Here is a 23,012-nt window from a genome sequence, read left to right on the forward strand (position 1 = left end):
ACGATCCTAAACAAAACAAAACAAAATCGTCCAAGGAATGAGGGGGGGACTGGCAGACCACGGAGAGCACACAGAGAAACCAGACAGTCCAAGGGGGCACAAGGGGTAGACAGGCAGACCAAGGGGGCACAGAGGGCAGACAGAAATTCCAAGGGGGCACAGAGGGTAGGCAGGCAGTCCACGGGGGCACAAGGGGCAGACAGGCAGTCCACGGGGAGCACAAGACAAGGACTGGGTCATATTTCCATATGAAATAGGGTGTTTCTAGTCTTTTTAATGTATATTATGTCAAATTTCTGTTCAATGTAATGACATTAACCTCTCTGAATAATGTTATATTAAATTATTAAATAAATATAGAATTATATAAGATATTTTTTTAATTTAGCAAATATTGTAGAATTCATTAATTTCACCTGATATAATATATGTAACGATGTAGCTGGCAATGGCAATGACGAAGAGACGGTGACGATGATTTGACGAGAACCCAAGTGTAGTTTATTTATATAAGTAAAATCCACAACCCTAACTATAAACGTGAAACATAAACATGAACATGACTATAAACTATGACTAGACATAAACTTAACTTGGCTTGACTATGAAGTAGAACATGAACATGAACATGAAATAAACTTAACATGGAACAAAGTACACCAACAACAATACATTAACAATACTCGACCCTGGACAGTGGCAACATGAGGGCTTAAATACATGGACAAGGGGGAACATAAACCAATGATCAAACAGAAAACTAAACAAGATAACAGAACTAATAACCATAAACCAATGACAAACTAGAACTAATAACAAAGTAATCAAACAATGAACCAATGAAAACAAGACACATGAACATGGAGGGAAACAGGATGATTTTCAAACATTTCAAAATAAAGGACATAAACAAAACATGAACAAAAACAATATATATATATATATACTTTATTTTATTGTATATACATAAAATATTAAAGTTATATTTTTTATTAAATTACACCATCTGATTGTTATACATATGTGGAGCGGAGGGGGGCGGGGCCGGGTCGGAATATCGCGTGCCCGGTCCCCAATCGGCCTGATGAGGCACGCGAGGGATAAAGGCGGCCGGTGACGATGGTTCGAGAGAGAGAGAATTACGGGCATGTCCGTCATGTGTGTTTATGTTTGTGCTTTTGGTTTGAGGTTTCATTAAATATTATTTATGTTGACAAGCCGGTTCTCGCCTCCTCCTTGCCCATCCTTTAACTGTTTTACAACATATTTTCTTCTTTAAAAGGAATTTTCCAGGTTCAATACAAGTTAACCTCAATTAACAGCATTTGTGTCATAATGTTGTTTACCACAAAAATCTATTTCCACTCGTCCCTCCTTTTCTTAAAAAAAGCAGAAATCTGTGTTCCAGTGAGACACTTACCAGTTAATGGGGCCAATTTTAAGAGGGTTTAAACAGAAATGTGAAGCTTATAATTTTATAGCATCAATTCTTCTGTTAAAACTTGTGTATTATTTGAGCTGTAAAGTTGTAAAGATTGTCATTTTTAGAGTCTTTTTAAGGTTTAAGAGTTTGCTGGCATTACATCGTCATGGTAACGAAGTTGTAAATTGGTTATAACTTTACACAGAAAAGGTTAGAAAGTGATTTTATCACACTAAAATCATGTTTACATGAATATCCTTTATGTCTTGTGACTATACTTTTGAAACAGTATTTTAATGTTCAAAAATTGATCCCATTCAATTCAATCATAAGTGATTTTTGTGTAATCAACATTATGCCACAAATGCTGTTGATTGAGCTTAACTTGTATTGAACCCGCAACATTCCTCTAAATTACTTGACTGTGTAATTTACCTCAACTGTATTTGAACTACTTTAAGTTATGAGTAGCTTCTGAAGCTTGGGAAGACACAGCTTCAAAGTAGCTTCCTCAAAACTGGACTGATTTTGGGCCATGATTAAAAGAGAGGATTTAGAGCGGTAGGTACATCAAAAGAATCATACTAAAGGTAAAGGGGTCACCTGGGATGTGTTGAGTCACAGGAATATCCATCTTGTGAAGCTCATCTGCATTACCCACTCCAGACAGCAGGAGGAGCTGAGGAGAGTTAATGGCTCCTCCACTGAGAATCACCTCCTTATCAGCAAACACCTGAAGCAACATCACAAACATCATGCATGCTTAGTCCTTCTGTTTCCTTTCATTTCATCTAAACACCTTCCTCTTAGGACGCGTTAAAGGAAGCAAGGACGAGATACGAGGACAGAATCATTGAAGCAAGGTTTAATTGTTAAATGGAATACCTTGCTCACTCAAATCTCACTACCAAGAGCATTTTCTATGCAGCTGCATTAAACTTGATTTAAATAATCCTAATACATCTTAATAAAGCAGTTAAAGTATGTGACTTTTATGGTTTATTTAAAGTTGGTTACAATTGTGGAAAGTCAGCTGCTTCCACAAAAAAATCTTCCTCTCTCCTCCTTCCTCACCTCCTTGCAGAGAATGTTGAAAATGACAGTGGTGGACAGTAACGAAGTAAATGTAATTCGTTACTGTACTTAAGTAGCTTTTTTGCGTATCTGTACTTTACTGAAGTATTTAAATTTGGGGAGACTTTTACTTTAACTCCACTACATTTCAAAGTCAAATATCTTACTTTTTACTCTACTACATTTTCAAAATCAGTCGTTCCTTTTTATTTATGAGTGGATAAAAACGTAACTGGTCAAACGAGCCACCAATCACAGTACAGCGCGCGCGCTTTGTTTTGAACTTGCCTTGGCGGCATCTACTAAGCCCGAACATTCGCAAACAGCATCGCAGATTTGTGTGGTTGGAACGACAGCTCTCGACCTGTGGTTAGAAGCAGAGTTTCTTGTTAATATAACATGTGGGCTAAATAAATTATTATCTTGAGCCAAATAAGCAAGATGACATTCAGTACAAAGCATCATTTATTTAGAAGACATACAAATGTCCTTTATGTCTTTTAGTTTGTCAATAGATTTAAAGCACCGTTTTTGAAGAGTGCGCATGTGTGAACGTGCTCTAGTGCGTAAGAACGAGCCTATGATTGAATCTGGAAATAAAGCAAATAACTGAGAAAAATATGAAATAGTCCTCAGATGACATGTCCGTAATTTATAGCAAAACATCTAGCATTAATTCGATCGCAAACAGATTCATTAAAAGTAGTTTTTACTCCACATGTGTGACAACATTAACCAACATGGTTGAACAACCAATTTGCGACAATACGGTTTCGGGAAACAGTCGTGACTAGCAAGTTGATTTCTTCAACAGTGCATCGTACTATGGTAGTGGAGCAGCAAGTTACGTCGTTGTATGGGAAATGCACCCCAGAGCCGTTAAATATGAGAGTTGCGAACATAGACGGTTGCGACAGTGATCTCGCCGCCGCGCGGTCACGTGATTCGTGTAGCTCTCAATAGTTCCATACAAATTTTAAGCGGGGCAGAGAGCAGCAGCTATTATTGCAGCAATTATCGGTAAATATTGACGCATAATGTACATTGCTTATTATGTTGACACTAAAATGACTTGCATATAATAGCATTTTTTTTCTGGGGAGTAGCAGAAACACTGCATTAATACGTTTTTGTGTTTAATTTTGGAGGAAATTGGCTGCTCCCATAACATAGAATATATATATATATATATATATATATATATATATATATATATATATATATATATATATATATATCTGACTAATTAATGTCATTTTATTAATAGATTGGTGTGCCAAGAGTGACATTAGTCTTCATGTAGACTGAGTTAAGCAAGAGTCTTGTGACAAATTATAATAGAACATTATGGCCATACAAAATCATAGTACTTGGATACTTAAGTACATTTGAAGGCAAATACTTTTGTACTTTTACTCAAGTGAATGTTTAAAGGCAGCACTTCTACTTTTACTTGAGTAATATTTTACCATGAGTATCTTTACTTTAACTCAAGTACATGGTATGTGTACTTCGTCCACCACTGGAAAATGAGAACAAGCCCAAGTGTTCATCACATGACAGGACATGAGTGAGAGTAAAAGTGTGATGAGCAGATAAGATAAGAGTCCTGTTTGACTGAAGCAGGAAACAACATCTTTGTAATCAGTTGTGAGCATTCTGCTGTGGGATTTATCAGTGATCTTCAGTGCTGATGAATGCTGTGTTGAAAGTCTGACAATACAAACTGATTAAAATCTGCAGTCATAAGATTTTAAGAAGGTTATTCACACACACTACACAATTTATGTTTTGGGCCCTTGAGCAAGGCCCTTGCTGCTCCAGGGGCGCTCTTTCATGGCTGACCCTGCGCTCTGACCCCAGCTTAGTTGGAATATGCCAAAACAGCTGCATTTCATTGGCTCTGTACCTGTACTCTGCACAATGACAATAAAGTTGAATCTTAATCTTAATCTTATGTGCTGACATGATTTCACAAGTACAAGACTCTCACAAAACAAAGTTGTGTAGAAATTGTATTTATTTATTTAAGAGTATTTAGATTGAACACAAAGATCAGATCAGGTCAGTTAACGTGCACGTTTATTGTATAGAAAATGGTACAATGACAGATAATTAAGAGAGAGGTTGTCAGTTCCTAACATTCAATGCATTCAAATCTCCTTTGTTGAACTATGGAAGAAAGAAAGTAATACAGGTTTGGAACAAATAATAAATTATGAGATAATTTTCATTTTTGGGTGAACTATCACTTTTAAAGACATTTGAAAAACTTCCATTTCTACAAAGCAATAGCATTGTAGTCATTAAATATTCACTTCGTTATGTATCAAGCTCACATGGATGTGTTTCATTAGGCATGAGATTAAAGGGATAATTCACCCAAAAATGAAAATTATCTCATCATTTACTCACCCTCATACCATTCCAGATGTGTATGACTTTCAGACCAAAGGTCTGATTACCATTCACTTGTATTGCATGAACATAGAGCTGAGATATTCTTAGAAAAATCTTCATTTGTGTTCTGCTGAAGAAAGAAAGTCATACAAATCTGTGATGGCATGAGGGTGGGTAAATAATGAGAGATAGTGATAGGTAAACTATCCCTTTAATGTGTCTCTGATGCTTAGAAGATGCCTTCTAAGCATCAGAAACAAACAAAAACCAAAAATAAAAAAATCATCTGCCTTTGGTTTTGGACACAGCCACTGACAGGCAGGCACTATGTTTCCGATTAATTTAAATGAAAATTAATGTAGTCTATCAGTGTAGCTCAGCAGTGTGCTGCTAGTTCTGCAACTGTGTTGGCATTGTGTTTGTCACTTGAGGTGTAATCTCAGTACTTTGACTTTCAACTGAGCTGCATAATCAAGTAACAGTCACAATACTATGCCATACACACTATTACTCCATTCCAAAAACTAATAGGTTGACTACCTAGACTACTTTTAAGGCACCATAAAGCACACTACCATTGCCAAGTCTGTTCCAAAAGATAAGCAGAAATATTGTGCAGCCTAAATTCTGGGGAAGAATTTTCATCCAGAATATACTGCAAGGACCTCAGAGACACTCCTTGTAAGGAGTGCTATTTGTGTAACATATAGAGTTGCAGCCTATGTAGAGCACTCCAAATAAACCGTCTCGGTTACTGACGTAACCTCTGTTCACTGATGGAGGGAACGAGACGTGTGTCGATGAGTTGAGCCCAGACATCTCTGATTTTGAGAAAAGGCCAATGAGAATTGGCATGTGTAATTTGCATGCCACTCCCCCGGACATACAGGTATAAAAGGAGTGACACTGCAAATACACATCAGGTATCGCACTGAGGAGCTGAACCAAAGACCCGGCGCTTTCAGCGTTTGGTTCAGTGTTGTGGCAGGAGGGACACAACGTCTCGTTCCCTCCATCAGGGAACGGAGGTTACATCAGTAACCGCCGTAACCTCCGTAAGTCGTATGTCACTCACTCGACGTTCTGTCGATGAGTTGACACTAGGTGTCCCAATGGAAAACACCGCAAGAACTGAACCGAGTTACACAGACTGGCGGTGCGAGACGGGCAGATCTCTGTGTGCCTCGTATCCAGCACAGCAAGCCGTCGCATAACTACCCCAACACACTGGCAGGCATGAAGCGGTCCCCTGCACCTAGGGGAATGGCTAACTGCTCAGAAGTAATAGGTGTATAAGGGGCCTTCTCTCTATTATTTTCCCCCGTAAAAGGAACGAAATCGTTCGGCTGGGGGCCAAATACATGGTCCAAGCTGGGGGGGGTGTCCCTCCAAAGAGGAGGACACCGCGGAGACCACAGAGAGGGGGGGTTAGGTGGAATACACACAGGGTCTTACCGGTTAGGAGCGGAAGCACGCGTCGCGATAGATCCAACCCAAGGGGGGAGGAGTTCCTACAAACACGGCGACCCAGGGCAGAGGACACTCTGTTCAAGGAAGAAGCGGGTTACCAGAAGGGAAACCATTTTGCGGGATATACATCACACGGGGTTGCCAAAGGGGACAACCAGCACTTTTGGAGCACTTACCTTAGTACAGGGGCCTAGTGACACCCGTACCGGGGCGTCAGCGGGCCTCTCCGAAGACTCAACGGCCGCTAGGCTAGGGAGGAAGAACGTCCAGGGTTCACACTTCCTGCGAACGCAGCTGGGGAAAGAGCTCACGTCTTCGCCTCAAGGGAGGGGAAAGGCGCTATGCACAAGCAACACACCCGGCCAGCTGACCCCAACTTACCTGTTTGTGTCACCTGATAACACATGGGACGAAACTGGCTCAACCCTGAGGTTATAGAACCTCGCAAAGGTATTAGGTGTTGCCCAACCCGCAGCTCTACATATGTCTGCTAGAGAGGCACCATGGGACAATGCCCAAGAAGCCGCAATGCCCCTGGTAGAATGGGCTCATAGGCCAGCAGGGGGCGGCACGTGCTGGGCGTGGTATGCCATTGTGATGGCATCAACGACCCAGTTGGCGATCCTCTGTTTGGAGACAGCGCTTCCGTTCCGCTGTCCGCCAAAGCAAACAAAGAGCTGCTCTGAGCTTCTAAAGCTCTGCGTGCGGTCCAAGTAGATGCGAAGAGCACGCACCGGACACAGAAACGCCAAGGCTGGGTCTGCCTCCTCCTGGGGCAGCGCTTGCAGGTTCACAACTTGATCCCTAAAAGGGGTTGTGGTAACCTTGGGCACGTAGCCCGGTTGGGGTTTCAGGATGACGTTAGAGTAAGCCGGACCAAACTCTAGGCACAGTTCACTAACAGAGAAAGCCTGCAGGTCCCCTACCCTCTTGATGGAGGTGAGCGCCGTCAGGAGGGCGGTCTTCAGCGAGAGCGCCTTTAGCTCTGCTGACTCAAGGGGCTCGAAGGGAGCTCCCAAAAGCCCTGAAGGACCACGGAGAGGTCCCACGAGGGAACGAGGCACGGCTTGGGGGGGTTTAACCTTTTTGCGCCGCTCAGGAACCTGATGACCAAATCGTGTCGCGAGGAGCGTGAGGTCCGAGAACCAAATCCGGGAGGGCCAATAAGGATTTGCACAACGTCTGTGCAAGTAGGCTCACTGGGGAAACGCATACTTGCGACGCCCCGGGGGCCAGCTGTGTGCCAAGGCATGTGTGCTGAGGGGGGCCTCAGAGAGTACCATAGTGGGCAATGGGAGGATTCCGGGGAAGCGAACAGATCTACCTGCACTTGGCGGAATCGACTCCAGATCAGCTGAACCACCTGGGGGTGGACCCTCCACTCTCCCCTGGATGTAACCTGCATGCAACACGTGCTTGTCCCAGATCAATGGCAAATGCCTCCTCAGGGCAAGTAGTACTGCCAGCAACTCAAAGTAGTTGATGTGCCAACACAGTCGTGGGCCAGTCCAAGGGCCGGCAACTGAGTGCCCGCTGCATACGGCGCACCAGCCCCATTGGGAGGCATCTGTCTTGACCACTACGTGCCTGGAGACCTGGCCTAGGGGAACTCCTGCCCATAAGAATGCTAGATCTGACCAGGGGCTGAGAGAGCGGCAACAAGCCTGCGTGACGAGGACGCGGTATGTGCCGTGGAGCCATGCTCGACTCGGGTCTGTAGCCAGTGCTGGAGTGGTCTCATATGCATCAACCCAAGCGGTGTGACCGTCGCTGAGGATGCCATATGCCCCAGGAGCCTCTGAAAGGATTTCAGTGGGACCAACGTGTTCCATCTGAACGTATGCAGACAGCTCAGCACTGACTGTGCACGCTCGCTGGTGAGATGTGCCATCATTGACACCGAGTCCAACTCGAGAAAAGAGATGCTCTGAACCGAGACGAGCTTGCTCTTTTCCCAGTTGACCCGAAGCCACAAGCGGCTGAGGTGCCTGAGCACCGGGTCCCTGTGAGCACACAACATGTCTCGCGAGTGAGCTATGATTAGCCAGTCGTCGAGATAGTTGAGGATGCCGACGCCCGCTTACCTCAGTGGGGCAAGGGAACTGAATCGCATAGCCGAGTCGGACGGTCCTGATCAGCCAACGCATTGCCAGCGCGAGCCACAACCCAAGCTCCGTGCGAGAGGGACCAAGGGGACTATAGCGTCGGACGTACTGGCAGGCGGGGCCTTGCGACGTGATCGCTCCCGGAACAGCCTGGGATGGGGGAGGAAGAATTTCGTCCTCGTGGCCCACAGAGACCGTCGGCTGGGCACGTGGAAGCGGGAGAACCAGTTCCAGGGAGCTGTACCTGCCAAAGAGAAACGGTGGCCGGAAATAGAGCCCGTTGGCCGTGCGGCAAAATAAAATTCTCAGTTTCCTGAGTCCCAGTGCTGCCCATCTCAGGGGCGCTTCGAAGTCTTCTTGGGGTTCTTGGTGGCTGGCTGTGAGGTGGGCTGTGGAGGGGCTGGTGTTGGTGCTGGCACCGCAGGGGGACACGCTGGGTGACGAGCAGATCGGGTGCAGGGTCTGTGGCTCCGCCTGGGCAGGATGTGCTGTATAGCCTCCGTCTGCTTCCTCACTGTTGAGAACTGCCGAGCGAAGTCTCCAACGGTGTCACCAAACAGCCCAACCTGGGAGATGGGGCATCAAGGAAACATACCTTGTCAGCCTCTCGCGACTCGACCAGGTTGAGCCAGAGGTGCTGCTCCTGAACCACCAAGGTGGACATAGCCTGCCTGAGAGCCTGTGACCTTCGTTGCCTGCAGGGCCAAGTCAGTCGCCGAGCGCAGCTCCTGCATTAGACCCGGGTCAGGACTACCCTCGTGTAGTTTTCTAAGTGTCTTGGCTTCGTGCACCTGCAGGAGCGCCATGCCATGTAAGGTGGAGGCGGCCGTGAGAGACGACGTCAGCCTACAGGCCCTGGACGGAAGCCTTAGGCGGTTCCACCAGGTGGCAGCGTTTTGCGGGCATAAGTGCACCGTGACCGCTTGGTCCACCTGGGGAATCGCCGTGTAGCCCCTTGCCACCCCGCTGTCGAGTGTAGTGAGAGCGGATGAGCTCACGGCTCGCATGCGGGCATTAAAAGGTGCCTGCCACAAGCACGTGAGCTCCTCATGCACCTCCGGGAAGAAAGGAACGGGGGCAGAGCGTGGCCGTTAGCGGCGCTCTGGCCCCCCAATCGTCGAGCCACGAGGGTTCGGGGGGAGGCAGAGGATTCCACTCCAGCCCGACACTCGTGGCTGCCTGGGCAAGCATGGCTGTTAGCTCTGCGTCAGCCTGCGACTGAGCCGCTGCACCCGATGGTGGGAGTCCAGCCGAGTCCTCAGCGTCAGACATGGCGCAAGCCAACTGGGTTGGCTTGCGCTCTTACGTAGGCGAGCCGCAAACGCAATGTAGCCATGGCCATGCCCTCGCAGTGAGGGCATGAACCATCCACAAACGCTGACTCCGTGTGGGTAGCACCCAGACAAGAGAGGCAGCGATCGTAGCCATCAGACGGGGAGAGACAACGACCGCAACCAGGAAATACACACAAACGGAAAGACATCTTGGGGGAATATAAATATATATAAAAGTTATTCACTCCGTGAGCTCTTTTTCTGCTGCTGAAGCACCCAGGGGTGTGTGCTCAGCACAACGTAGTGTGCGAGGGGGAGAACTGCTGGAAAGCGCCGTAAAACCAACAGATTGTAGAGATGAATGAAGGGCAGAGGAATTCAGCTCTGTGACTGCTCTCTCGGCTCCGAAGAAGATATCTGATGTGTATTTGCAGGGTCACTCCTTTTATACTCGTATGTCCGGGGGAGTGGCATGCAAATTCCACACGCCAATTCTCACTGGCCTTTTCTCAAAATCAGAGATGTCTGGGCTCCGCAGGAGCGACCCCTAGTGTCAACTCATCGAGACAAAGTCGAGTGAGTGACAGACGGGGAACCTTCACTTATCAGGCTCTGTTTCAATTACAGTGCTCGATTAGAAGGCAGCTGCCAATGTAGGCAGCTCACTAGGTTTTGGAACAAAGCTAATATGCACTTTCTGGTAAGTTGCTCTAAACTAATAATTCACCCAAAAACTTAAATTCTCTCATCATTTACTCATAATATTCCAGGTGTGTATGACTTTCTTTCTTCAGCCAAAAAATTTAGAAATATCTCAGCTCAGTAGGTCCTTAAAATGCAAGTGGATGGCGATTCGACTTTTGAATCTCCAAAAAGAACAGACAGTCAGCAGAAACATCACTGATACGACTCCAGCGGTTAAATTAATGTCTTCTAAAGCAATATGATCACTTTTGGTGTGAAAAAGATCAATATTCAAGTAATTTATAACTATAAAAAATTGCTTACGGTGGAGTCCAAGTGGTCTCTCCTGTGACAAATTCACATTAGCATGTTACAGATGTAATTTCACGTTCTTCTCTCGGTTGAGACATCCAGGATAAGCACACAAACGCACCATTGTGAGTAAACAAACAGCTACAAATACAGATCTAAACCATAACCAACAAAGCTTCTGTACAACGTTCCTCCTACTCAGTTGTAAACAGCGCTGCTCTTCCATGTGTGCTGCACGTGCCTCAGTTCTTGCGTGTCTCACGTGCCAACGTGATTACGTCACACGCGCATGCCGTTGCAGCGATGATTTAGTGTTAAAAAGTACTTAACCCTCTGGGGTCTGAGGGTGTTTTGGGCCCTGGAGAAGTTTTGACATGCCTTGACATTTGTGCTTTTTTCAGTTGCTTAAAATCATATTAATGGCTAAAGTCTGTTAACACTGTATTCAGCACAAACTGGGCTACAATAATATGTGAGCAACATGTGTGTACCTGTTTGTATTTTTGAGAAAATAATGTTTATGCGTGGTTTTTGAAAAAACAAAAATTTTAAGTCACTGAAATAAGGCCATATAACACATACTAAACATTTGTCCACAAGACTTTTGAGAACTGGATCTTGTAGCCTAGAGTTTTTGCTACAAAATGATGTGAAAATCATCCTGATCACTCATTCATACAAAACAATATAGTCATTTAACTTTTGTGTGACAATTTTAGTGCTGAAAGGCAATATGCGTGGAGGCGTGAACTATCATGAATATTGATGTGATTTACACCTAAGGACACAAAGACCACTCCACTGGGCCTATCAATGAGGAATGTGACAGAGAGAGAATTAATGTGAGGAGACTTAATGATCAAAATCAAGTTTTAAGTTAAAAGAAGTAATCTGACTATATATTTTCTTTACATAATGACTTTATTTAATTTTAGACCTACACTACCATTAAAATAAGTCTCTTCTGCTCACCAAGACTGCATTTATTTGATGCAAAATAATGAAACAATATTGCTATTCTGAACTCTTTTTACAATTTAAAAGAACAGTTTTCTATTTAAATATATTGTAAAATGCAATTTGTGATCAAAGCTGATTTATAATCATTCTGATTTTCTAATATGGGAATATTTAAAGTGTATTTTACTAATTTAACCTGAACACATATTTGCAAGCAGCTTTGTTGATGATAATGAGGCATTTTAAACACTAGATAAAATATAATCTAACATTCAGTATAATTTTTATATCATATTACACATCATATTTATATCATACAGCATACAATTTACATGTACATGTATATATAATACAGCATGTCAACTAATGAAAACTAAATGACTTACTCGTCTGAAATTGTAACCTCAGCTGGATCAAATCGCTCTTCAAAATACAAGCGTTCATCGAATCCTGCTCTTCTTCTGAGGAAAATGTTAAATCTTCCATAATATCCTGGAGCTTTCTGGCCGTGTCATTGCAAACGCGCAGAAAAATGAATGAAAAGTGTTTACCTCAGAGTAGGGGCGTGTACATTTGCATTGATCGTCTCAGCACATTAAGCGTCTGAATGGCGCTCTGCTGGTGGGTGGGATCACATTACAGATAATGAGATGGACCGGTAAAAACTGTACATCGCTTTGTTTCAAACAGATTGCATTACAGGAGAATATTTGTTTTAAATTGGAATAGTTTTATTTAAAAGTAGACATTTTAAGCTTTCTTTAGACATATGTTTCATATTTGAGTGAAAATAATTAGCAGAGTTTCAGTTAATTTTTGTGACGTGTTTCTGAAATATGCTCGTGGAGACAGAGACTGCTGAAAGCTCAACCTTTTAATTTTCTTTATTTTACAAAAGCACACGATTTTGTTGTTATTGTGAGTGTACAAAAATAAAGGTAGACCCTTTATAGTCTCTAATGATGTCTTACACTTATCTGTATACCCAAAAATGACGGAGTATTTTAAGTTGTTTCTGCTGTAATGACGAAAATATCCAGCAAAACGCGCCGGCGCGTTTGCCGACCCCAGAGGGTTAAATATTGTTTTGGGTTTTTTTGCACCAAAAGTGATTGTGTCGCTTTAGAAGACATTCTAGAGTTGACATTTATGCTGACTGCCTGTTCTTTTTGGAGCTTGAAAAGTCGCATCACAATTCACTTGTATTTTAAGGAACTACTGAGCTAAGATATTTTCTAATTTTCTTGAAATGTGTTCTGGTGAAGAAAGAAAATCATACACACCTGGGATGTCATAAGTATATAATGAGAAAATTTCCATTTTTGTGTTAACTATCCCTTTAAGACAGCATCTATATAGTACATAATGCAGACCGACAAATGAGGTGATTTTAACCTTTTTCATCTGTCCATTATGCTGGAATTCGACCCCTCGAGCTCGCTTCCCATCAAAAAGGATACGGGTCACCATGCAACCGACCTCTGCTGTCAGGTTGGGTCTGGACAGGGCAGGGCGAAGGTAAGCACTCGCTGTGCTCCATCGTTTACCTGTGCAGAGAGCAAAATAGAGAGGATGCTTCTGATATTCATCATGACTAATTATCGCTAAGAATCATAACTTATTACCACTATTACTATTGCTCATGTTAATACTTAGTTAAACTTCAATGTCATAGGTGTTGTTATGGAAGAGATGTGGGGACGCATCCCTCACTTTTTGCAATGGCCAATTTTGACCCCATCACTTTTTGAAATAGCTTGCATTAGGAACTAATGTGTCTAATACAGAATAAATATCTCTACATCTTAAACAGCAGTTTTCACTTCATTCGTATGTGTTGAGTGGCAATCTGGGGCTGGAATTTGTTCTTTTTAATCTTTTGAGAAGTGCTCGTAATACTCTCTAGTGCACACAGATAGGTGCTCTACTCTTTCCACTTTTTTGTAAATATTTGATTATATCTTTTCATGTGACAATACTGAAGAAATTACACTTTGCTACCATGTAAAGTAGTGAGGGTACAGCTTTTATAAGTGTAAATTTGCTGTCCCCTCAAAATAACTCAACACACAGCCATTGATGTCTAAACTGCTGGCAACAAAAGTGAGTACCTCCCTAAGTGAAAATGTCCAAATTGGGCCCAATCAGCCTGTCAGTGCTCAGACCATAGGCCGCACACTGCATCAAATTGGTCTGCATGGCTGTCGTCCCAGAAGGAAGCCTCTTCTAAAGATTACGCACAAGAAAGCCCGCAAACAGTTTGTTGAAGACAAGCAGACTAAGGACATGGATTACTGGAACCATGTCCTGTGGTCTGATGAGACCAAGATAAACTTATTTGGTTCAGATGGTATCAAGCGTGTGTGTCGGCAACCAGGTGAGGAGTACAAAGACAAGTGTGTCTTACCTACAGTCAAGCATGATGGTGGGAGTGTCATGGTCTGGAGCTGCATGAGTGCTGCTGGCACTGGGGAGCTACAGTTCATTGAGGGAACCATGAATGCCAACATGTACTGTGACATACAGAAACAGAGCATGATCCCCTCCCTTCGGAGACTGGGCCGCAGGGCAGTATTCCAGCATGATAACGACCCCAAACACACCTCCAAGACGACCACTGCCTTGCTAAAGAAGCTGAGGGTGAAGGTGATGGACTGGCCAAGCATGTCTCCAGACCTAAACCCTATTGAGCATATGTGGGGCATCCTCAAACGGAAGGTGGAGGAGCACAAGGTCTCTAACATCCACCAGCTCCGTGATGTCATCTTGGAGGCGTGGAAGAGGACTCCAGTGGCAACATGTTAAGCTCTGGTGAACTCCATGCCCAAGAGGGTTAAAGCAGTGCTGGAAAATAATGGTGGCCATACAAAATATTGACACTTTGGGCCCAATTTGGAAATTTTCACTTAGGAGTGTACTCACTTTTGTTGCCAGCGGTTTAGACATTATGGCTTTGTGTTGAGTTATTTTGAGGGGACAGCAAATTTACACTGTTATACAAGCTGTACACTCACTACTTTACATTGCAACAAAGTGTAATTTCTTCAGTGTTGTCACATGAAAAGATATAATCAAATATTTACAAAAATGTGAGGGGTGTACTCACTTTTGTGAGATACTGTATATATATATAATGCAATTAATCAGGCCTTTTGACTCATACAAAAATAAATTAAAAAAGCACGTATTTTCCTACTATCGGAGCAATTTACACATGAAGTTGATTCTTTGTATTATAAGGGGTGTCAGCAGGGGGCAGTCAGTGCACCTTAACAAAACTCACAAGCAGCTCAGCCACAGAATCAGAGCCGTTCAAAAAGGATGTGTTCTTGACAGCTGGGCGAAACACAATAGAATGCAGGCATCTCGAGACACCATTTTCAAAGTATCAGCTACTTTTAACTTGGCACCCTGTCCTAAAACACAGCATTTATTTTATGCTGAAAACCAGTGATACACTCCAAAAGCATCAGTCTGACGCACATGTACATAGACCAACAATAAAATTAAAAACAGCACAGATGTAACTTAAGAATGCCTGTGAGGACAGGACAGATTTATGAACTTGAATGCAAAATGGATTGCTGACGACTATAGGATTATATTCAATGATATGGGAATAAAATAAACAATTGATTGACTTCCAAAGCTACTTTTGGCTGTATCGTCTAATCCAGAGGTTTTCAAAGTGTGAGGCGCGCCTCCTCAGGGGTGCACAAGAGCATGTCAGTGGAGGCGCAGATAGTTGTCACATTTTTTATTAAATAATGAATATATATGTATTGTACATGTATTGTACATGTATGTATCTGACATGGCACAGAATGTGAAGGAGCAAGTGTTAGTCGATTTTTTTGTACTCCAGATTGACGAATCCACTGATGTGGCCAGTTGCGTACAGCTGTTAACATATGTGATGGACATGAAAAAACATGGACATTCAAGAAGAGTTTCTATTCAGTAGTCCTTTGCCCAACCACACACACACACACACACTCACACACACACACTCCTCTCTGTTACAGATCTTCTGACTGGTTTGACTGAGATGAACTGTTATTGGAATTACAAATGATGGTCCTTTTTTTGCTAGGAACTATATTGGGGTACCGTAGGGTATGATGTGCCACAAAGTCTTTGAAAACCTCTTGTCTGATCAAGGCTTTACTCATCATGGAATGGTGGTGGCGTAGTGGGCTAAGGCACATAACTGGTAATCGGAAGGTTGCTGGTTCGATCCCCACAGCCACCACCATGTGTCCTTGAGCAAGGCACTTATCTCCAGGTTGCTCCGTGGGAATTGTCCATGAGTGCATTGTAAGTCGCTTTGGATAAAAGCGTCCGCCAAATTCAATGTAAATGTAAAATCTGCCACAATAACGTTTGGTTACGTATGTAACCTCCGTTCCCCGAGGGAGGGAACGACACGTTGTGTCGGAGAAGCGACACTAGGGGTCTCTCGAGCGCCGATATTCACCTCTGACCTATTGAAAAGGGCCAATGGGAGTTGGCAGTCAGTATTTGCATACCCCGCCCCCAGACATACGGGTATTTAAGCGGGGCAAATACGGAAGTTTAGTCAGGATTTTTCTGAGGAGCGGAATGGTCCGGCCACAACAGTGGCTTGGTTCAGTGGCATGGCGGAGGAAAGACACAGCGTGTCGTTCCCTCCCTCGAGGAGCGGAGGTTACATACGTAACCAAGCGTTCCCCTTCTGTCGCTCTCTCCGCGTTGTGACGGAGGCGACACTAGGGACCCACTCCAATCTTGCCATGCGCTGAACCTTGTACGTGAACCGCCGATACAGAGGCGGGCAGGGATTTCATCCAGTGCCACGCATCGTCTGTACCTGGCTGCATGTACCCTTCCCCAATGCCCCATAAGAACATCGGAGTCCTTCTAGTTACCCTGGGAGGGAACAAGGCGATGTTTGCCAACATGGGAACGGGCCAGCCTGGCTGGGCCTCTTTTCTCTCTATGTTTCTGCATAGAGCAATCACGGCCGGGGCCCTTACGCATATAGGGAAGGGGTCTTACCCAGACCCTCGCGGAGACCACACCTGCCCTTTTTTCTTGGGGAGGAAAAGTGGTAGACATGTCACACGGCCATCTTAGGGCTCGTGTGGAAAGTATGGTGCGGTGGTAGATCCAGCCTCGAAAGGGGAGTTGCTACAGCACGGCGACCGAGGCAGCTGTAACTGCCTAAGGGAGACACGGAGTCCTTCGTAGGGGACAGAACTGTGGAATTACACACAGGGGGAGTCCGAGCAGTAGGCCTTACCTGTGGAGCACCTATACCAGTACAGGGTAGCCATCAGGGTACCCGCAGTGGCTTGGGTCGGCGAGTTCCTCCGCTGAACCGCGGACCCGGAGGGCTGGGGAGGAATCGACCAGGGGCCCGACTCGGAGTGGGGCGCCCTGGGAAGAAGGCGCACTACTTTACCTTGATGTCAGGAAAAAGGGTGCTGGGCGCAAGCGATCCACCCGGCCGGCCGGTCTACGTGTTACCGAGTTCTACAGGCTCAGACCTGACAAAACACGAGACGCAACCGACTCAATGTGGAGGTTGTAAAACCTTGCGAAGGTGTTGGGTGTTGCCCAACCACCGGCTCTACAGATGTCTGCTAGGGAGGTGCCCTTGGCCAGTGCCCACGAGGACGCAACACCCCTTGTTGAGTGAGCTCGGACCCGCAAGGGGGGGGCACGGCCTGGGTGTGATAAGCCAGTGTGATGGCGTCGACAACCCAGTGGGCGAGCCTCTGCTTGGAGACGGCATTCCCTTTCTGCTGTCCCCCAAAGCAGACAAAGAGCTGCTCAGAGCGTCTGGTGCTCTGTGTGCGGTCCAGGTAAATGCGCAGGGCACGCACTGGACACACCAACAAAAGGGCTGGGTCTGCCTCCTCCCGGGGAAGCGCTTGCAGGTTCACTACCTGATCTCGGAATGGTGTGGTAGGAACCTTGGGCACATAGCCCGGTCACGGTCTTAGGATCACAGACGTATCTGCCGGACAGAACTCCAGGCAAGTGTCAGCTGACAGAGAAGCAGCTTGCAGGTCCCGACCCTCTTGATGGAGGCGGCGCGATCAGCAGGGCCGTCTTAAGAGAGGGCCCTGAGTCCAACTGATTCGAGCGGCTCGAAGGGAGGTCTCTGGAGTCCTGCCAAGACTACCGAGAGATCCCAGGAGGGAACTAGGCCTGGCCGGGAGGGATTCAACTTCCGGAGCCTCTCAGGAACCTGAGGATCAGGTCAGTGCTTACCCAAAGACTTGCCGTCTACAGGATCGTGGTGGGCGGCGATAGCGGCAACATACACCTTGAGGGTGGGCGGGGACAGCCTCCTGTCCAGCCTCTCCTGTAGGAACAGAAGCACTGACCTAATCGAGCATCTCTGCGGGTCTTCGGCTCGGGAAGAACACCAATCTGCGAACAAGCACCACTTTAGAGCGTAAAGGTGCCTGGTAGAGGGGCTCTGGCTTGGTTGATGGTATTCTAGCGGTCGCCGGTAAGCCGGCTAGCTCTTCCGCGTCCCGTCCAGGGACCAGACATGGAGGTTCCAGAGGTCTGGGCGCGGGTGCCAGCGCGTGCCCCGTCCCTGAGAGAGGAGGTCCTTTCTCAGGGGAATTCGCCAGGGAGGAGCTGTCACGAGGAGCCTGAGTTCTGAGAACCAAGTCCGAGTGGGCCAGTAGGGGGCCACCAACGTGACTTGCTCCTCGTCCTCCCTGACCTTGCACAGCACTGGTGCAAGAAGGTTCACTGGGGGAAATGCGTACTTGCGCAGCCCCGAGGGCCAGCTGTGTGCCAGTGCGTCTGTCCCGAGGGGAGCCTCTGTTAGGGCATACCAGAGCGGGCAGTGGGAGGTTTCCTGGGCAGCGAACAGGTCTACCTGGGCCTTGCCAAACCATTCCCAAATCAGCTGGACCGACTGGGGGTGAAGCCTCCACTCCCCGCCGGGCAGGCATTGTCGTGATAGCGACTTGAGTCGCTGCTGGCTCCATAGGAGGAGACGGCGGGCGAGTTGTGACATGTGGCGGGAGCGTACGCCGCCTTGGCAATTTATGTACGCCACCACCGTGGTGCTGTCCGATCTCATGGGAGGAACTTCCTGAGAGCAAGAAGGACGGTCAGCAACTCCAGGCAATTGATGTGCCAACGCAGCGGGGCCCCTTTCCAACGGCCCGCTGCTGCGTGCCCGCTGCACACGGCACCCCACCCGGACCGGGAGGCGTCGGTTGAGACCAGGACGCGTCGGGACACCATCTGCAGGGGCACTCCTGCCCATAAAAAGCAGAGGTCTGTCCAGGCTCGGAGTGTTTTGAGGCAGGCGGGGGTGATCCTTACCCGATGCGTGCCGTGGTGCCATGCTTGTCTTGGGACTCGAGTCTGAAGCCAGTGCTGGAGTGGTCTCATATGCATCAACCCCAGCTGCGCGACTGCCGCGGAGGACGCCATATGCCCCAGGAGCCTCTGGAAAAGTTTTAGAGGGACCACTGTGCCTGGCTTGAAGGAAGCTAGGCAGTCCAGCACCGACTGAGCACGCTCACTCGTGAGACGTGCTGTCATTGAGACAGAGTCTAACTCCAACCCGAGAAAAGAGATGCTTTGAACTGGAGTGAGCTTGCTCTTTTCCCAGTTGACCTGAAGCCCCAAGCGGCTGAGGTGCCGGAGCACCTGGTCTCTGTGTGTGCATAGTAACTCTCGAGAGTGTACTAGGATGAGCAAGTCGTCGAGGTAGTTGAGAATGCGGATGCCGGCTACTCGTAGCGGGGCAAGGGCCGCCTCTGCGACTTTCGTGAAGACGCGAGGGGACAGAGACAGGCCGAAGGGGAGGACTCTCTACTGAAACGCCTGGCCGTCGAACGCGAACCATAACATGGGTCGGTGTCGTGGCAGAATTGAGACGTGGAAGTACGCGTCCTTCAGGTCCACCACTGCGAACCAATCTAGATGCTGAACGCCAGCCAGAATATTTCTCTGCGTAAGCATTTTGAACGGGAGTTTTAACAAGGCCCGATTGAAAACTCGCAAGTCCAGGATTGGTCATAAGCCGCCGCCTTTCTTGGGTACAATGAAGTAAGGGCTGTAGAAACCCTTCCTCATTTCGGTTGGAGGGACGGGCTCTACCGCGCCCTTGGCTAAGAGGGTCGCGATTTCCGTGCACAGGGAACTGGCGTGCTTCGCCGTGTACTGCGGAAAGCGGGCGCCCTGAAGGGGGCGGAGCCGGGCAAACTGAATTGCGTAACCGAGTCGAATGGTCCGGTGCAGCCAGCGTGATGCATTGGGAAGCGAAAACCATGCTTCCCAGCTCTGCGCTAGGGGCACCAAAGGGACAAGTATTTTGGACGTACCCGGCGGGGCCTCGCAGCGGGGCGGAACAGGTAATGCAGCGTCGGGTGGCTTCGTTGCGGCCTGAGGCTGAGGTGCTGAGAATAGACTCAAAGCATTTACCTTGCTCCGCACGCCCGGCAGGGGGCGGGTTCTTGACTGAGGAGGAGGCCTGATGTTGGCGTCCTCTGGACTCGTCTGAACCGGCCAGCCGGGGGACAGTCCTGGGCAGGCGGAAGGCGGGTTCGCCGCATCCGGTGTACCGGGACTGTTGTGACCTGAAAGCACATTGCCGTGAAAACTTTGCGTTAAGCGAGGATGTTGTCCTACAGGGATTGGATGGGAGTACGGGGCGACCCCGCCAGGAGGTAGGGCTACCGGGGCATAGATGGTGCACAACAGCCCTATCGACCTGGGGAATCGCGTCGTACCTGTGGCGCTCTCCGCCGTCGAGGGTGGAGAGAGTGGAGCGGGTGGCACCTAGACGAGCGGAGAGCGGGGCTCTCCACGTAGACGTCAGCTCATCATGCACCTCCGGGAAGAAAGGGACCGGGGGATTGCGAGGCCACGAACGGCGCGCTGCCCCCAGGAACCAATCATCCAACCGAGAAGGCTGTGGGGAGGATGGAGGGTTCCAGTCCAACTCCACGCTCAAGGCGGCCCGGGCAAGCATGTCGGACATCTGAGCGTTGGCCTCAGCCTGGGCCTGCTGGCCCGAAGGCGGCAGTCCAGGGGAGTCCTTGGCATCAGACACCGCACTCTCCGATGCAGCGGCGAGCTCATCTGCTTCGGACTCGGGAGGATAGACAGCCAGGCTGTGAGGCGAGCCGCGTTGAAAGCAAGCCGCGACCGCAACGTGGTCATGGTCATGCTCTCGCAGTGAGAACATGATCCATCCACAAACGCCGCCTCGGTGTGATCGCGGCCCAAACACACGAGACAGCGCCTGTGGCCGTCTGAAGCGGAGAGCACTCTACTGCATCCAGGAACGACACAGGGGTGGAAAGGCATCTTGAAAAAGACGCGTCCTTAAAAGGACGTTCAACGCCGCTGTGTTTGCTCTTTTAGAGAAAATTACTCTTTTAGTAAAAACTCTTAATACATAGTGTGTGTGTGTAAGTGTCTGCGCTGTCGAAGCGCTCAGGGGCAACAATGCACGCCGTGCACTGAGAAGGAGAAAGCTGCTGTTGTGCGCCGTCAAGATCCAACAGCATGCAGATCGTCAGAGGAAAACAGGAACGTTTAAGTGGTGTGTAACTCGCAGGAAACTGCAGACAGACCATCGGCTCTGAAGAAATTTTCTGACTAAACTTCCGTATTTGCCCCGCTTAAATACCCGTATGTCCGGGGGCGGGGTATGCAAATACTGACTGCCAACTCCCATTGGCCCTTTTCAATAGGTCAGAGGTGAATATCGGCGCTCAAGAGAGACCCCTAGTGTCGCTTCTCCGACACAACGTGGAGAGAGCGACAGAAGGGGAATGTGATATATTTCATTATTGTACAAGCAAATATTGATTTGCAATTAATTTGAAGACATTTTTATCAAATTAATATTGTATTTTGGATTGTGCAATTGTATTGCATAGGGAATACTAATGTTTTTGTATTCTGTTTAGATTTGTCTGTCAACATTATATTGATGTAAGACAATACGTATTTTTATTTTATTTGATTAAAATATGAGATGTTTTCAAAAAGGGTAGGCATTATAAGCAAGAGCTTCAGCCTACACCTGTTTCAGACTGAAGGAAATATGCTGTTGTTTGTCAGCTCAACTGTGTTGAAACTAAGTTGTCTGTCTGAAATAAATAAACCAAATATTAGGGAGCTTTAGAACCCGTAACCCCTCTTCCTCCAAGCTTGCATATAGTTGCTGATCCATGGATTGTTCCACAGAGTTACAAAATACCAGGAGTGACAGTGGCAGTTTATATTTCAGATTTAACTAAATGAGCAAGTTCTCTACTACATAACTAATCTTTGGATCAACACGTCACAGAGACAATTTTTTAAATTAATTTAATCAGTTTATTTTTAAAGGTAAAAGATTGTGTAATTATGTTGACATTTTTCTAAGCAAGTAGAACAGCGATTTTTTTTCCTGTTAGATGAAAAAAGGTGTGAAAAAATCCCAAAGATTTACACAGAAATAGGGACCCAAGTTATATCATAGACTTGAGGGTGGACTCTATTCACTTAAACCAGTAAGCAACCAAGCAAGCAACTAGCAGTGCCTTAGCAACAACACAGAACACCCTAGCAACTACACAGCAAAGCCAATTTCATCTTTCCCCACTAAAGTACAGAGAATGTACTTATCAGAATAAGTGGTCGTGGCAGCATTTCTACTCTAGTGCTTTTAGATCTTAGTGATTCCTTCGATACTATAGATCACAACATTCTCTTGGATAGGCTTGAGAAATATGTTGGCATTTATGGACAGGCATTATCTTGGTTTAGGTCCTATTTATCTGACCATTACCACTTTGTTTGTGTAAACAAGGAATTATCAGATCAAACTAAATTTAAATACAGAGGTGCCACAGGGATCAGTTTTAGGACCTCTGTTTTTCCCCTCATACATGCTTCCCCTGGGAGACATTATCAGAAACCATGGAATTTATGCAGATGATACGCAACTTTATATTTCCTTGAAACAAGACAAAATGTCCCAATTCTCCAATTTAGCAAAATAAATGAATGATTTCAGGGATTTGATGGCTAGAAATTTCCTTCCACTTAATTCTGACAAGACGTTTTAATTATTGGACCAAATAAAAGTAATTTACTAGACTATAATTTTTTCTCTCGAGGATTGTATTGTTACATTGCCTTCTACCAAAATGAACTTGGGTGTTATATTTGATAGAAATCAGTCCTTTGAAAATCACATTTCCAATGTTTGTAGAACATCATTCCTCCACATCAGAAATATTGCGAATTTAAGACACATGCTCTTTGTTTCTTATGCCGAAAAACAAATGA

The 23,012-nt window shown here is 46.4% G+C and overlaps 1 protein-coding gene across 1 annotated transcript in view; it reads right to left on the reverse strand.

Annotated features, from left to right (window-relative positions):
- The window catches only part of LOC127630673 (choline dehydrogenase, mitochondrial-like), a 51,134-nt gene that overhangs the window by 13,619 nt on the left and 14,503 nt on the right, over nucleotides 1-23,012 (reverse strand). The window contains exons 2-3 of the mRNA XM_052108317.1: nucleotides 13,098-13,249; nucleotides 2,027-2,156 (exon numbers count right to left, since the gene is read on the reverse strand). Of these exons, the coding sequence (XP_051964277.1) occupies nucleotides 2,027-2,156; nucleotides 13,098-13,249 (282 nt within the window). The remainder of the gene's footprint in view (nucleotides 1-2,026; nucleotides 2,157-13,097; nucleotides 13,250-23,012) is intronic.

The sequence above is a fragment of the Xyrauchen texanus genome, chromosome 37 (genome assembly GCF_025860055.1).
Source record: "Xyrauchen texanus isolate HMW12.3.18 chromosome 37, RBS_HiC_50CHRs, whole genome shotgun sequence".
Classification (NCBI taxonomy): Eukaryota; Metazoa; Chordata; class Actinopteri; order Cypriniformes; family Catostomidae; genus Xyrauchen; species Xyrauchen texanus.